General features: G+C 46.0%; 1 protein-coding gene across 2 annotated transcripts; it reads right to left on the bottom strand.

Moving 5' to 3' along the window:
* Window positions 1–235: 235 nt before the first annotated feature.
* On the bottom strand, window positions 236–16,479 carry ZNF641 (zinc finger protein 641). Of its 2 annotated transcripts, XM_058558390.1 has the most exons (7): window positions 16,426–16,479; window positions 15,767–15,893; window positions 13,494–13,702; window positions 12,788–12,879; window positions 11,277–11,406; window positions 10,529–10,642; window positions 236–9,656 (listed from the first exon to the last, which is right to left on the bottom strand). In XM_058558390.1, exons 3-7 carry the CDS (start codon window positions 13,675–13,677, stop codon window positions 8,902–8,904), a joined length of 1,275 nt encoding a protein of 424 aa, XP_058414373.1. In that variant the 5' UTR covers window positions 13,678–13,702; window positions 15,767–15,893; window positions 16,426–16,479; the 3' UTR covers window positions 236–8,901. The 2 variants fall into 2 exon arrangements, with proteins under 2 accessions (XP_058414373.1, XP_058414374.1); XM_058558391.1 differs by lacking the exon at window positions 15,767–15,893 and having other exon boundaries at window positions 16,426–16,466.
* Between the last annotated feature and the right edge of the window lie 429 nt (window positions 16,480–16,908).

The raw sequence follows: 16,908 nt of genomic DNA, 5'->3' as shown, positions 1-16,908 counted from the left end.
GTTAATCAGATACCCTTATGATAGCCAGATGTATTGCCCCTTTATAGTCCTGGGATGTTCTTACCTAAAGAAGCAGAGGGTCTAGAATTAGAAAGCCTTTCTCCCTAAAATAGGATGGGAAGGACACTGGGAACAATTTGTTTTCTAGATTTCCTAAGAATCATCACACTGCTGTTTGTGTTACAATGATTTCTTCATTTAAGCAAACTTCCATTCATTGACTCAGTAAACTTATCAAATTTATTAAGTGCCAGACCTTGACCTTATGTAGCTAACAATGATAATTTCAAATTATTTTTCATTGATAGGTTTTAGGATGGCTGTACTCTGATGAAATATAAGAAATGACCTTAACTCATTGTCAGGCTATCCAGATTATCTAGTTCATAATGCAAGCTGGGTACTTCTGTGGAAGGAATTGTGAAGAATAGCTAATCTCATCTCTAGTGTTCACTAATGACTAAATGCCTGCAAGATTCTGGGCCATGGATAAAACATAATCTCCACTTTTCAGTGCTCACATTCTAGTAGCATATTAGGGTTTTTAACTTTAGTCAGAGCAAATGGAACATCCCTGACCTCAATTCTTTGCTTTCCTTTTATCTCAACTGCCTAGTGCAATGATGATCAGAAAATTGTTGGACTTGAGAGTTGTAACAAACCTTAGATGCCCTCTAGCATCAAATATTCGAAGGTTGTGGAAAAAACAGTTAACAAAAGTACAAATGGCTTTTAAAAACATGTGCAATTTTACTTATAAGAGAAATGTACATTAAAACAATAAGACAGCATTTTTAATCAATCCAAAACGTTTGAGAATCTGCTCCATCGGTGAGGCTGTGGGGAAACAGGCACTCACATGCAATGCTAGTGGGAGTGTAAATCTCCCTGACCCCAGTGGAGAGAATTTGGCTTTCAAAATTATAAATGCAAATATCCTTTGACCCAGCAGAACTACTTTTAGGAATTTATCTTTTAGATATTAATGCATTTGTGAAAAGACTTATGTCCAAGGTATTTAGTGCAGCATTATAGTAACAAAAAAATGGAAATAATCTCAGTATCACTAGGGGATTGGTTAAACTGTGAAGCTTCCATATGGTGAAATAGCATGCAGTTGGAAAAAGGGGGAGATTCTCTATGATAAGCTCTCCAAGATACATTAAGAGAAAAAAAATTCAAGACGTTGACTATACCATACTACCTTTTGTGTAAAATGAAAAGATATCTCTCTGTAATTGTATGAAGAAACTCTGGAAGGATACACACAAAAAACCCCTAAGTGATTCTCTATTGTGAGGGGAAGGTGATGGGAATTGTAGAGGATACATAGAAATGAGACTCTTTACTATATCTTTTTTGTATTTGTTTTCAGAATCAGATAAATTGTAACTCGTTCAAAAATAAGAGAAATTTCCATGTAATTGTTATTATAGCTTTTCACTTATAGGGCATTGTGTACTTTTGCACGCATTATTTCATTTCTCCTTCATCTCATTCTCTTAGATCTTAAAAAGCTAATATTTAGAAAATGTACAATTTAGAAATTGATTTTTGACTGCAAACCTGGTGCTGTCTTCACTGCAGTTACAGATGTTGAGTGGGGCCTCACCATCTACTCAACTCTACGAGACATCTTTTTTATGTAGGTAAAGGTCAGAAGTTTAGATTCATTTCTACAGTGAGTGTTTTAATGATTTAGAGGTTTCTTGCCCAGGAGGGAGTTCTCAAACACGTTGGGGGAGGGGTGTGTTTTCAGAACATGCAATATCTCCATTTGTCAGTGGTCTCAAAGCAAGAGATCTCTCCTGTTCTTCCTCCTCCTCTGGGGAGCTCTAACATGACAAGGCTGTCTGGTTGGGCTGGAGAACACTCCAGCCAAAACCTAAGTGCCCAGCAAGGACAGGAAAACAGGTTGTTTGGGAAATTAATATGGGGTCACCATGTCAGGAAAGGACTTAAAAAAAAAAAGCTGAAAGATTTGGAAGAGAGGAACTGAAGACTGAGAGGGTGTCAGCATAAGGCCTTGGACGTGGCTGGGAAAGTCGTTGAAAGGAGAGTAAGGAGAAGTCGGGATTTCAGTAGTCCGCTGGAGCTGGCTGAGAGAACAGGCCTCAGTGAACAACATAGCTCTGTTTCTCCTCCCCCTTTCGTCAGTTCCTTCTATCCTCCCCTTTTTGGTTAGGGGAAAGAACAGGCTTGTCAAAAGTATTACTCCAAGTGACTAGGGGGAAGTGAGAGTGAACGCAAGAAGATAGGGAAACGTATGAAGCACGGAGGCTGGTGACAAAACAGCCTGGCTGGGGTTTGGAAAGCTGCAGAAGAGGCGAATCGTCTTCTAAGCAGTAGGCTGAAGCTCTGTAAGGCAAGTGCCCTGGAGGAAGAACAAAGCCTTTGGGTAGCACCCAAGGCCTGCAAAGTGGTTTCTTTTCCCCACCCCACCGAAGCAACAGGGGCAGGAGGCCCTGTCAGTGAGTCAAAGGCTGGCGGTTTCCCCCATGCCAGCTTTCCATGTTTTTTCTCACACTATTTCTTACCCTGTCCTCTTGATACCCTCTGCCAGATGTCCAGCCTCATCACCCTCAAAGGTGAATGAGTCTGTTGGACCTTTTTCCTGCCCAACACCAACTGTGTGTGCCTCCCCTAGCTCCCCCAAAATTTCCAATTATTACAAATTTGCCTAGGGAGTCAATTTGCAGTCACCACCACCACCCAGTCTCCAGGCTCCGGTTCAGCACTGTCAGGGTCTCCCAAGAGCAGAGTCGGCACTTGAATGACCCTGACAACCCTGAGATGGAGGGCCTCCTTAAATTTGCATCCTAGGCCCTGGCTCACCTTACCCCAGGCACGGCCCCGCTAGGCGGTCTGCTGAGCTCCCACCTCCTCCCTTCTTCCTAGTCTCCAGGTTGGATTGAGTTCCTGCTGGCTGACTGAGGAGTGACTTCTGGGAGCCAGAACATCAGGAGGGAGGCAGGGAGGCCTACTTTGTGGCATCTACAGGTTAATCTTTGGGGGTGGGGGCAATGACAGGGCTTGCACAGGGCTGCATGACTCCCTCCCCCAGCTGTCTGGTGTCCCCTACTCTATTGCAGCCTTTTTATCAAGAGAGAAGAGCTGAGAAGGGAGGGAGGAGTAGAAGAGAGGACTAAGAGAGGAAATCAATGACACAGCCAATACATCCTTTATTCAACTGAAAGGGACCAGAAAGAGCATATTACAGATCCCTAAGGATACAGATGAAGGTCCCTCATTGGGTAATCCACGGGAAGTTCACAGTCCATCAGAGGGAACCAAATCAGACAATAGCTAGAAATCTGGCAGGCACAGAGCAGTTGGGCTGGATGGCAAATGGGCATACACCCCCAAAGCTTCCTGGAAGAGGGCACTTTGGCATGCAGTGTCATGAGGCGTGGTAGGAAAGTGGTGGCAGGGGAGGGCTCGGCTGAGGAACATGCTGAGCACAGTGACCGTGGGTCACGCTCAATCTCCCAGGCCTGGAACAGCCAGTGCCTGGCACATAGTAAGAAAACAAAAAATGGCTTGTAGAATTGAAACTGATTCTCAGGAGCCACAAGAGATGGGAAGAGACTCAGTAAATCAAAATAGCAAAAAGTAGAAAGCCACTGTGGAAGCTGCATCAAGAGAATAAGAGCCTGTAGGGAATGGAATAAAGAGCCTGGATTTGGCTGTACTGGCAACCTTGCCCAAGTTTGGATGTGGGGAGGTGTATATAACAGACAGAAAGAGATGTAGAGTGGTGAGATGGCAGCTGAGCTGCTATAGCCAAGGAATTTGAGGGAAGAAAGTGGGAAGTATGAGGAATGGACTCTGCTTAGTAGGCTTAAAGCTGACAGAAAAGAAACTGGACAATATGCAGAGGAACAGGGAGTGAGTGGGCTCATGATGGAATGGAACTGGCCAGAAGCTTCAAGAGAGAAACTCTGATGGAAGGAGAAGAATAGGGATTGGGAAGAACAAATACCCCTGGTAAGGTGTGAATTCCCCAGGCAAAACAAAACACCAAACCAAATCAACTGAAAAAGAGAAGTGGGAGCGAAGACTGGAGGAAGAGCTCCACTTGCTGGGAAAATGGAAGCAGTGACAGGAAAGGAAAGAGGGAGAGAGCCTGAGGCCTGTAGTTAAAGAATGCCATGGCAAGCTTCTCTGCCTTGGAGAGAGGGACTCATCACCTCCCCCAAAGAAACTTAGGTTCATGCTAACCCTTTGACCTTGGAGATCCCCACAGAGGTGGCAGGGTGCAACTGTCAGTTCAATCTGTTCTTGTGAGTGTGCCCAGGAAAGGAGCTGGAAGAGGTAACAGGGCCAGGGCCTACAAGACAGATCCCTTCCCACAGCCTGAAGAATTTTAAAAGCAGGAGAATGCATTTTTGACATAGGCACCATGGCTGAATTGGTTACAACCTCTACCTAGTAAACAGAGTCTGGGTTCAAATCTCCCTTGTGTCACATCTTACTACATGAGCCTGGTTCCCTCTTGTGTCCTAGGGGTTCTCTGGTGCTCCTGGTGCCCTTGCCCATAAGGTAGGCCAAATCATGGTTAGATATGCCTTTCATGGCACCTTATTGGTGTCCAATGCAATTGTGAGGTTGAAAAACATGGGTCCTTAAGGGCTTGAGACAGCTGGCCTCTTACTCTCTACCTCTGTGCTAAATGCCCACCCTGCCTGTCTCCAGGGCAACTTATTAGGCCTGGAAAAGGACCAGATAACAAGCAAAGGAGGACCATTTCCTTGGGTGTCAGTTTTTCAGTTTTACATTGGATTTCCCTTGAGCTGTCTGCTCTTTTTTGTCCTTTCAGATTTCTGGACCCACAAATCCTCAGCACCCATTTTAGAAGCTCCAGCCCCAAGGAATCGCAGCAACTTGGGAGTTGCCCCACCAGTTTCTGAAATTGGTGACTAACCCAGTCCTTTCACTGACTTAAGGGTGGAAAGACCTTGGGACTCAAGGGGAACAGAACTGAGGAGTAACTAGCCTAGAGAAGTTTGCAGAAAATAAATCTGACAACCAAAGTGTGAAGAACTCCTCTCTCCCCATTTGAAGAGGGTGAGGTACCACTGATTGAAATGGAATTTGAGTCTCCTAGCCAGTGGTTCTCAAACTTTAGCATACATCAGATATCCTGGAAGGCATGTGAGGTTGAAAAACTTGGGTCCTTAAGGGCCTGAGACAGCTGGCCTTACTCTCTACCTCTGTGCTGGGCTCCACCCCTAGAGTTTCTGATTCAGTTTGTCTGGGCTGGAGCCTGAGAATTTGCATTCCTAAAACAAGTTCCCAGGTGATGTTGATGCTGCTGGTCCAAAGGCTACATTTTGAGACCTGCAACCTAATATAGCACTCCAGGGAACAGAAGGAAATTTTGCCAGCTCAGGATCTCCAAGGGGTCTAAGGGAATAGATTTCACTTTTCTGTTATTGCCCAGCCCCTCTCACACCAGTGCACCCATCTGAATACAGATGGAAAGAAGCTGTCTTCTGGCATCTCTGGTTCTGAGTCAGGGCTCACCTTGCCCTTGATGGAAATAAGAAACAGTGGTCTGAGTGCAGCAGTGCTGGAAAAGGAAGGATTTTGTCCCAAATTATCACCCCTTTAGCTCCCTGAAGGCATAACATCACTTTAACAAGGGAAAAGCTTTCCCTTCCACTTCCACTATCAGAGCTGAAAGGCTTACAATGTAAACAGCTCTGGGAAAAGCTAACACTTTGGGTTATGTTCTCCAGTGTAAGGGATGCTTTGCATAGATACTTTGATGGGGGGAAAGGAGAGGACACTTGGGCCCTGAATAGGGTAGAGTCACCATAGAGGGGAAAAAAGGGACAGGTTCCTGAAGATGGACTTCTCTATTTTACATTTTGCCCAGAGAGAACACAGAGACATTTTTTATTTAAAGGGAATAGGGTAGACATGTGGCAGAGGGAGTTGGGAGGAAGATGGAAGTTTGAGGCTCATTCCCTGTGGGAAAAATCATTCACATCTATTCAATCATCTGATGGCTGTTGTTTATTTTATTTTTTGTCCAAGGGAAGTGGTGTTGGACCGAGGTAGAGAAGACAGTGGTACAGCAGAAATGACCTAAAAGGATGCCCCTTCTGCAGAAGGCCCTTAGACTCCTGGATGCCATTCAGTTGGGTGCTATGACTGCACCTACACTTGGGGCCTTCACTCTCTATCCTAACAATTACTAAAACACATCAAAGGCTGGAGGTTAATGTCTGCTTATTAAGAGGTGTGATATGATAGTACCAAGAGTCACCTCCCACAAGTCTTTAAAACAAGGTTTGTGAGGAGCTGCATTTGTCAGCATGTCATATTTTTTTTAAAAACATAGAGTAGAATGTAAGCAATACCCTTCTAGTCATTAAAGACCAGACTCTATCCTTATACCCTACTGCCTCTGGTATCTTAGTCCTTAAAATATTTAGTGATCCTTGCCTTGTAATTCTTGACACAAATATATATAATGACCATTGGGTCAGGGTAACTCCTTTTCTTTGACCCCAGTTTACTGATTCCATGGATGGGCTCTGAACCTGCTAAATGTGTATGCAAAACAGTGTGAATTGCTAATGTCTATTTGTCTTGAAAATGAGTTTCTGGTTTTTAGCAGATTCTCAAAAGGGTCTGTGACCCAAAACACGTTCTGAACCACTGCTTACAGAGATGATTTGCATTAATGAATGAGGCATGGTAGGAGGGTAAAAGAAATGGCATAGTCCAGTTTTACCACTGGAAGCCAATACTTTCCTATTCCTTGGGGCATCTCCTAATCTTGATCCTAAAACGCTCCTGTCTCTGAGGACCTAGGACAAAGCCACCACAAAGGGCTGGCCATTTTTTCTCTATTCAAAGGAACATAGCAAGAGAAGTACATTCCAGGCAAAAAAGGAAGGCGGCTCTGAGCAGCAGAAGGGAGGCAGGGGCTGGGTTGCTATCCTATCCACTCTAAGAAGCCCATTCAGCAAAATAATCCTATTTTCAGCTCCATCTGGGGCCAGGACTCTGAGGAGCTGTGATTCACCCAGTTTTACCTAAGCAAATGGGACAGTCATTAAACTAGATTGTTGCAGCTCACTTCTTGCTTCTCTGGTTAATTCCACAAATTGATGAGAAATAAGCACGTTAAGGAAAAACCAGAATCTAAGCATTAAAGAGAAATATCCCATTTCCATCCTCTTTGCTCCTCTCCTTCCCTAACCCCAAACTGCTCCTACATACAAGATAATTTTTAAATTATAAGACTGGTATTAACACATCATCAATAAAGAGAAACAACGACCAACTCATCAACTAACAGATGCTAGAATACTTATGCAAGTCCCGGAGTTAAGAGTCTTAGGGTAGACACCTTCCCAGAATTGGGAGGAAAACCAACCAGAAAGCTCATTACCCTGTATCAGCTGAAAAGCTTAAAGCATAGCCATTTCCCCTAGAGTTCTGTTTCTGGGAGAATGAGATCCTCAAGAATAACTCTGCTCCCTCGATGAGGCAATCAAGGTCAAACAAGAGTGATGACAATAACCTGCAACTGTGATTCCTGCCCTAATTTCCCAGCACTTAAAACAGACAAAAAACCTACTCAGCACAAAGCTTCTATATGCACTTTGCTTGAAATCAACAAGAAACAGCTCACTTCATTGAGGATGTCTCTTTCTCCTTCCTACCAGGCAAAAAGAATCTGCCCCAGAGAGTCAGACCTAGACATACATATCCAAAGTTGTCTTGACCTCAGTGATACTGGGGAAGGCTTTATACCTCGATACCCACAACTTAACCCATCACTTAACCATTTCCACTAGGGCTCCCTTAATCATCGCTCAGGTTACTTCCTATTTTGAAACAAAACAAAAAACCCCCATACAATCCCCACTACCCTCATCCCCAGAACACAGCCCCTAGAACATCTAGCTTGTACAGTTTGCACTTTGCATGCTCTCTTCAAAGACCCTGCACACAGATACACATAGACACATAAAGACACAGTCAAGAGGAGAGGGGTCTGTTCAAGGGGATAAAGTTTTTTTCTTCTGTGTGGGCCTGGGTTACTTAGGGGTATAAGGTTCATCTCTTAGCATTGTAGTGTGATCTCTCAGCTGGATATATGTATGTGCAGGATGAAGGGAATAGGAATAAGGGGGTGAAAAGGTTATTCTTTCTATTTTTCAGCAGGTGGGGGTGAGAGATGTGGATGTATATTCAGATGATAGGATTAAGGGTGATAGACCCACACAGGAATGAGGTCTGCCCCTTGGCTTTCATTTGGATTAAAAAAAGGGGCTCTGGGTGCCTGATCACTATCTCTTTCCTGTTTCCTCATTACTCTCCAACCCAGTGTTCACCAGAGTGTGTTTCATGGAGTCACCAGTTCTGCGGGATGTGAGATAGAAAAGATACTGAGGTCAAATAAATTTAGGAAACACTGCATTAAAAGAGGCTTAACAATTTGCTCTACTGCAAGTTTTCAGAGCCTTTGATATGCTAATAGAGTCTCTCTCTCTACAAATAGAGAGAATATAATAGTTATGGTATACAAACGTGATACTCAGAATATTTAACAACTGGTATGGCATAGGCTCCAACCACTTAGAATGGACCTCAGCCATAAACTGCTAGTACCACTGTACCCTTGAGAATGGGCTCAGGCTGAATATCAGCCCATGTAAGCATTGTTTCCCAAAAGTTTTGCCCAAAGAACTCTATTTTATGTGGTATCTCACAGAACTGGTGAGAAATGCTCTGGCCAATGCTGGAACCTCATCTTTCCAGGGATGGGGCCAGGGCTTATGGTTCTGGCCACTGGGGTGCAAGAGCGGGGCAGCTCTGGCAGAGACTCCTGATAGCACCGGCTGATGGATGTGACCACAGCTGCAGCAGAAACAGATTTCAAAAGACAGATGTCCCTCTGTCCCAGCTGCTCCGGGGACTTTGTCCCTGATGGGTCAGCAGGTGCCTGTCCAGGTGATGTTTACGGCCGAAGCTCTTCTCACAGCGAGGGCACTGAAAGGGCTTCTCCCCCGTATGGGTCAGCCAGTGTCTCACCAAGTGGTGCCGTCGGCCAAAGCTCTTCCCACACTCAGTGCACACATGGCACTTTGGCACCGGTGGGGCACGTTGTCGTTTCCTAGCCCCAGGGCTCTCTCCAACCTCTTGGCTCTTGCAGGATTTGCCTTCTGTGTGCACTCGCTGGTGGCTGGCCAGATGGGAGTTGCATCGGAAATTCTTGCCACACTCAGAGCACCTGCTGGGCTTGTCATGTAGGTGAGTTTTCTGGTGCCGGATCAGGTGATGTCTTCGCCCAAAGCTCTTCTCACACTTGAGGCAGCTGTAGGGCCTCTCCCCAGTGTGTGTTTGCTGGTGTCTGGCAAGGTGGGAGCCCCACACAAACTGTTTCCCACATTGAGGGCATGTGTGCGGTCTTAACAGGGAATCCATCTCTGTGCTACACAGAAGGTTTGAGAAGCTATCTTCCTGAAGAAAAGGTGGGCCCAGGAGCATTCCCCTGGAGCTCCTGGGCATGGAATCCCACCTCTCATCCTGCTCTGGGTTCCAGAGCACAGTATCTTCGGACACACTAGATAACATTCTGGGAGGTTCTGCTTCTAGTTCAGGGGTATCTCCCTCATGCTCACTTCCATCTCCTGTGGAGAAGGGAAAATACGGATCCCAAGAGGGAAGTCACAAAAGAGTACCCCAGGACCCAAGTCACAGGTGAGGTTGCATGATACCTGTTAGGACATAAACCTCACCCCACAAGTCCTGAGAGAACAGATGCTAATGTTGTACAAGACAGTGCAAGAGGTGTAGAGGTTGAAAGCCTAGGCTTAGGAGGCAGAGTACCCAATTTGGAATCTCAGCTTTCCCATTTAATGTCTGTAAGCTTCATTTCTTCTTCTGTAAAATGGGAGTAATTATAAGACAGGTGTTATAAGGTAGAGAGCAGAGCACTTGTACATGGTAAGCACTTAGTGAATGGGCTATGTTATTGTTGTTATTTATTTATTACTTTCATTTATTTACCACTGTTTTTTTACTATTAATCACCATCTTCCTGCCTAAGCATAGATGGAGAGAATTAAGGAATGTGCAGCAATCATTACTGGCTGAGTGACCACCTGTCAGCAATACTAGAGACTGTGGAAGGCATTTCCACAATGGGTGGGGGGCTGAACAACAACAACTAACATTTATTGAGTGCTTATTATGTGTCCAGTACTGTTCTACTATGTTAACATATTTAAGTCTCACAATAATTTAAAGATGAGGAACCCAAGGAGAGGTTAACTACTTTTTCAAGGTCCCATAGGTATGGTCCTGGATTCAAATCCATCAAGTTGGCTCCAGAGCCTGCCCTCTAAACCCTTCTGCTACACTGTCTTGCTTTTGAAGAAAAAGATCTCTAAACCCTTTGACTCTATAACTCTCTGAGGCAGAGGAAGGATTAGAAGGACATGTAATGATGACACTCAAGAGGGGTAAAGGCAGTGGCTGAAAGTCTATTCTAGGTCCTTACCTGTATACGTGACCCTCAAGATGTCCCTCTCCTCTAAGTCCTGGGGGTCAGGGACCCATTGTTCTTCCCCTCCTTCTAGTTGAGAAAGCATGTCCAGTTTGGGAATTGGAAATCCTGCCCACAGAAAAGGAAAACAGAGATGTTAATGAGTTCAACCATAATATTATATTTCTGAAAAAAAGCTGTTTTTCAGATTATTCCTTGGAACTCTAGACAAAAGAAGGCCAGATTGAGGCCTTCCCCACCCCCCTTCCCATTTTTAAGTCCCCCTGCTTTCTTCTAGAAAATCACACTCTTTCCCAATGAGTCTGTTCTCTTCCACTTAAATTTCAAATAATTCCAGCCCAACTGTCCTTTCTGGTCATAACTTCACTTAAGTAGCCCGACTACAGCTGTCCCACCCCTTGCACTCCCATCTTACCCTATATGGTTTCTGAGCGTCCAAGGACTCAGTTCCATCTCTTAGATGTCCTTTTCTCTGCTTTGTAAGAATGTCCCAATTCTCAACCAAGAAGAGCCTAAAGTCCTCTTCTCCATAATTCAGCATTATTTTGCTGTTGTTTTTAAGCAATAACACCTCACTTCCATTCTCTCTGGATTAGCCCTAGTGCTCGTTCTCTGATGGAAGCCTAGACAGATTACCTCCCAAGGAAAGAACCCAAGACAGACACTATCCAACACCCTTGGAGCAGATGGCTCCATCCTCCTAGAGTACAATCTTTTAGTGGCTGGGGAAGGTCATGCTTACTTAGAGAGACCACTATCCCACAGTTTTCCTGCATAACATATTCTCCATAAAAGTCTGTCTGAGAGGGGTCCAGGCTCCGCCACTCCTCCTGAGAAAAGCACAGTGAGACATCCTTGATGGTTACCAGGCCCTGAAACAAAATGTAGCATCATCTGTCAGCAACTGTTCCTTAAGGAAAATGTGTTCTCAGTATAAAAGGGTGAGGTAGGAAAGGAAGGAGAGCAGGAGAGGGCCTAGAAGAAGAATTGCCCAGAGGTCCCTGGTAAGGCACATAGTTTTGGTGAAGGGGAAGTGAGGAGACGGGTAACAATAATTGTCAGTGAGTAAGTGAGGATAATGTCTCTAGAGGAGCTTCCCATTTGGGACCATGAGAAGTCAGAGGCACCACAAACTCATTGCTCCCTCTGTTTGACTACAGGTGTCTGCCCAGTCTCTTCTCACCTGCCTTATTCTTTTCATTGCAGAAATTGTGTACTAGCTTCTCCTTCCTCCACTTGACCTTTCCTTTTCTATCAGCACAAAATGATACAGATAAAACATTCTTTCTCTCCCCCACCCTGGGCCTTATCTTTTGAGGCAGCATTGTATGGTGGTTAGGAGTCCAGATTCTGGAGCGAAATGACTCCTAGCTCTGCCACTTATTAGCAGTGTGGCCTTACACAAATGCCTTAATCTCTTCCTGCCCTATCTTCTCAACTGTAAAATGGGGACAACTGAGTTTCTCTCAAGGTTAGATGAGTTAATATACATAAAGCACTCATCATGGCTCTCTCATTGCCTTCTGAATCTTAACCTATTTTCTCTCTCTGGCTCTGCCCCTCTGTACATCTTTCCGTCTTCTCTTTTTTTCCATAAATGCTCCATCATCCACCCAATCCTGTCCACCTGATGTTCTTGCAAGCTTCCTTCAGGTCTTATATATATATATATATATATATATTTTTTTTTTTTTTTGCTGGGGAATAGTCACCCTGAGCTAACATTTGTTGCCAATCTTCCTCTTTTTGCTTGAGGAAGATTCACCCTGACCTAGCATCTGTGTCAGTCTTCCTCTATTTTGTATGTGGGTCACTACCACCACACGGCCACCGACAAGTGGTGTAGGTCCACGCCCAGGAACCAAACCTGGGCTGCTGAAGCCGAGTGTGCCGAACTTAACCACTAGGCCACAGGGCCGGCCCCAAGCTTCCCTCAAGTCTTCTTAATCTTTACAGATTTATTTCTTAAAGGACATTAATGAATTTTTCTCAAAATCCCCCTGTGGAGAGCATAGCCATACATTTAAAAAGAAAAAACCTAAGTGTTAGGAATTCCCCACTTCTTGTTATGCCTCCATTCATTTTTTCAAGGGTATTATGAGCCTCTTGGAAAGGGATAGAATCTGTTCAGCTATAAGATGAACATACCATTAGTGATTATGTGAAACTACAAATCATTGAGGTGATGCTAAGGCTACAGAAAGGCAGCAGTGATGAGACCCTGGGAGAGCCCAAGGGAAGCACACAGCTTACCTGTGATCCGGCCGCAAGAAGTGCAGCTGCCATCTCCCAATCTCCGGTGCTCCCCTCCTGGGGAATGGCAGGAACCCAGGGAGCTGACTGAGCTGGTGAATGGAGAGAGGAACCATTAGAGATGGACCATCCACTCTTTCCCAATAAGAGCCTGGGCCCCATTTTAGAGGGGCTCAAGGGTCATATTTTTTCCTATATATATGCCCATTGGTAAAACTCAAATGCATAAATGTAGTACAAGAGACCTTCACTCAAGACGTTCTGTAAGGGTATTAAGTGATTTTTAGTAGAGCTTTTATGTCATCCATCTCTACTAGACTAGCTGTGGTTTGAACTGATATTATTTGAATGTAATTTTCATCTTGCAAAGTGTGTTTGCAAAACACATCTTACTGGGTGTGTTCCCCAACAGTAATCAGTGTTGCTGTCACTTCTTTTGTCTCCTACATTCAATACCACTAACCATGCACTTGCAGCATGTGGAGGGAGTGATTATACAAGAAAAAGGTGAAGCCCAGTTATATGGTTTGCAGAATCCAGGAGCTCCTATATTCCTGTGGCCAGGGCCCAGGAAGAAGGGACTAGTCCTGGCATTTGTTATGATGTTCAGTCCATGGCAATTTGGGGATTAACTCTGCTTTTTGAAAAGAGGTTAGGAGATTACTCTGCACTGTGCTTCCCACACACATGCCCTCCAGGCTCTCACCCTTCTCCTGAAAGGACTGTGGCTCCTCTTGAAGATCACAGCACAGGTGCTCCAGTGGCTCTGGTGCTGTTCTCCATGGCCCCTCTTCCTGGGTTCCCCTTTCCACCTGGGGCTCTGCTCCATCCAGCTGGACATTCATTGACTCCCATCCTGTCCCCAGGGCTGCTGTCTGTTCTGAAAGCATTTTTGCTGCAAACCCAAATTGTGACCTGGAACAAATTCATATCAGCTGTGTCCATGAAAATGGAAAGGAGTGATATTCCTAACAGAGTTATGGAGAACAGCACAGGGAGAAAAGATGAAACTGGATAAGAGGAACTTGGTGGAAGATGAACTTTAAAAGCTTGATGTGTGTTCCAATCGACTGAGCCTGAGCCAAGCTTCTTGGAGAAACTAAGACATGAGCAGGTGTGACATAGCAAAGTCACTAATGGATACTTTGGGGACCTCATAGTAGAAACAGAATATCCCCGAAGACTGGAAGAAATTAATTTAAAAAAAAAGAATAATCTTGGAAATTGAAAAGCTGCCCCTTAATTTCAACCACTGAAAATACAGTAAAGTCGGCAATCTGGAAACATTCAGGAAGCTGTGGACACAGACTTGCACTCAAAAAAACTGGATGTAATCATACATAAGATTTTCTGCCACAAGTCCCATTCTCATCAATTAGTTTAGAATGAAATGATTACTGTAGGTAGAAGTCCCAGCCAAAGAGCATATGTATCATGAGCACACACCTCCTTTACGAGGCTGAACCAAATGGTGCCTCACTTAGGACAAGCCTCAACAAAGAGACCTATGACCTGTCATTCTGATGTAGAAAATGAGAACTGGTGGTAAATATGGTAAAAAGACCAATAACTCAGAAAGTAGGTATAAGACCTGAAAGCAACCCTAACAGATAAGAGAAATTGTTGGTTAGTGAGGAGCTGATGTCTAATTGGGAAAAGTAAAAAAGAACAGAAAGGGTATGAACCAGAAGTGGAAAGAGGAGAAGCAGTTGCTGCTAACACGACCCTGGGATGAATTAACAGCCCTGTGATTTAAGACACAGGAAAGAACCTGAGACACAGGAAAGAACCACTCAGATCTCATTAGAAAAATATATTCAGTTTTAAAGAAGGGTATGGAGGAGCCAGAGTGTGTACATCAAAGAAACAAAAGTGAAGAAAGGGATGGGAAATACGGCCATTGGGGAAAAGTTAAGAATAATGGACAGTTTTATCTTGCCTAGGGAAAAAGGCTGATGAATGACACTACCAATGAATAAAAAAAGAGATTCTGTCTTCTATCTCTATATAGATCTCTTCTCTTGACTGTAAGGGAAGAGATTTAGGTTAGATTAAAAAAATTCTTAACAATAATCCTGTAGTGCACAGGGCCGGGTTATGGGTTCTTGTTTACTCTGGACATCTTAGAAGCAGGACAGGTCCCACTTGTATTGTGATAGGGGCCTCCCTGCCTTATGGCAGAGAAATAATCTATAAAACTGCAGAGTCCCTTTCTGCTTGGCAACATCATATTTTTCTAATTCTTATTCAATACCCAAGCAGTCAGAGCCAGTTTTGAAAGTCTTCCAAAAACAGGTCAGACCCTTGGTAACTATCCTGGCTCACTCACATCCATCCAATAATGTATGCAAGAACCCAGAAGTTGAGGATAGGTAATGACAGATGCTAAGTTGTTTATTTTCTTGCCTATTTGACAAAAGAGGTAGGTGGGAACCCTAAGCCCAATACACAGGAAGGGAACAAATTCCCCTTTCATCTCAAAAGTCCAAAGATGTCTCAGGGCCTCATGAGAGCACCTTGGACTGATTCCCAGATTAGGAGGTTTCCTTTTCAGAGACTTCTCATGAGAAAGGAAAATTCCCCATAAAGCAATGAAGGGAAACTTCCATTTTAGCTTTCTCCTCTGAATTCCAGACCCTGTATTGGCTTCACTTTTAACATATAAGGCACAGATTCCCCTCTTCACCAGAAGTCTTCCTTGTTCTCTCTTCACAAATCCTCCCTCAAGGCTTTTACCTCTAGTTAAACACCTGGACATCTATCTCAAAGCCATTTCTCCATCTCCCCAGCAGCAGAGTCCCTTGATGGAGTCCCACTGCGCCAGCTGTGAGCCTCTCCAGACCACTGACAGAAAACCCGTGGAAGTACTGGCAAAAATCTCAGCAAAGGAAGGGGCAGGTACTTGTCCTCAGACTACATTTCCCAACATATTCACTCTCTCAGAGCCAGCCCCTGGGCAGTGAAGATGTCAACCCTAACCTGGTTTCTCCTGGCTCCCGGATGATCCAAGGCCTACTGGAGGCGGGCTTCTCGGGTATTCATTTCCCCCTTTTCCTCACACATCTGGACGCCAGGCACCTGCAGAAGTTAGTTTTTGCAGCGAGTGCTGTTGGACAGAGAAAGGGCCCTGTTATCGGAATGGGTAGCCCAAGGGCACAGGGACGAGCGGCGCTGTCACAGAACCCTGGCCCCTGCCCCCGGTGGGGCGTGGGCGGGACGGGCTCCTGCTCCGGAGTAAGGTTGCTCCCTCCCTCCTTCTTGGCACAGTGCCCTTAGAGAGGATCAGATTTCAGAGACTCCGAGAGAGGCAGAGCTGGAGCAGGGGAATTGAGGTCAGAAAACAGGTTTCCCGTGAATTGGGGCAGGACCAAGTGAAGAGAAAGGAGCCGCGGGGTAACCTGTGCGCGAGTGACAGCGGCGGGGACCCGAGGGGCCTGACAGCGACGATGGCGACGAAGGAGACAGGGCGAGGGGCGGGCGCAGAATGTCAGTGGGACCGACCCCCGGGAAAGGCAGCGACCCGGAGGCCGCGTCGGTGCTCCTACTCGCCCCCATGGGTGGCCGGGCCCCCACCCGCAGCCTGGGAAGCCAGGCGTCCCGCCCGCCAGCCGCGACTCCCTCCGGCCAGCCCCACTCACCCCGGTCGGCTTGGCCTGCGGCCCGGTGCCTCCCTCCTGGGCGCCGCCCGCTCCTCCCCTCCCCTCCCCTCCCCTCCGCCCTCCGCTTCGTCGGAGCCGGCGGCCGCCGAGCCAGCGACAAGCGGAGACGGCGGCCCGGCGGGCGCGGGCGGGGCGGGCACAGGAAATCCCCGCCCGCTTCCGGGGCTCGGCGGCCGCGGCGGCGGCGGCGGGTGGGGTGGGGAGGGGCGGGCCGCGGCTGCCGCGTTCCCCGCCGGCCGCCCGGGGAGGCCGTGGGCCCAGGCGTCCAATGCCGGCCTGTCGTGGGGGGTCGCCCGCGCCCTCGCCTGCCTGACCGCTTTCTCTCCGGGCCCCTCGGCCTCCCGCCGGGTTCTTTGCACACGGGTTCATTAATTACGTGGACATTTAATAACCGCTCGTCGTATGCCCGACAGTCGCTGTGAAAGCGATTTCTCGAGACAGAAATTCCTCAAGGAGCTTACC

This window comes from Diceros bicornis, chromosome 17 (genome assembly GCF_020826845.1).
Source record: "Diceros bicornis minor isolate mBicDic1 chromosome 17, mDicBic1.mat.cur, whole genome shotgun sequence".
Classification (NCBI taxonomy): domain Eukaryota; kingdom Metazoa; phylum Chordata; class Mammalia; order Perissodactyla; family Rhinocerotidae; genus Diceros; species Diceros bicornis.
The sequence above is the reverse complement of the archived record's forward strand: the minus strand, read 5'-3'. Positions and strand labels throughout refer to the sequence as shown.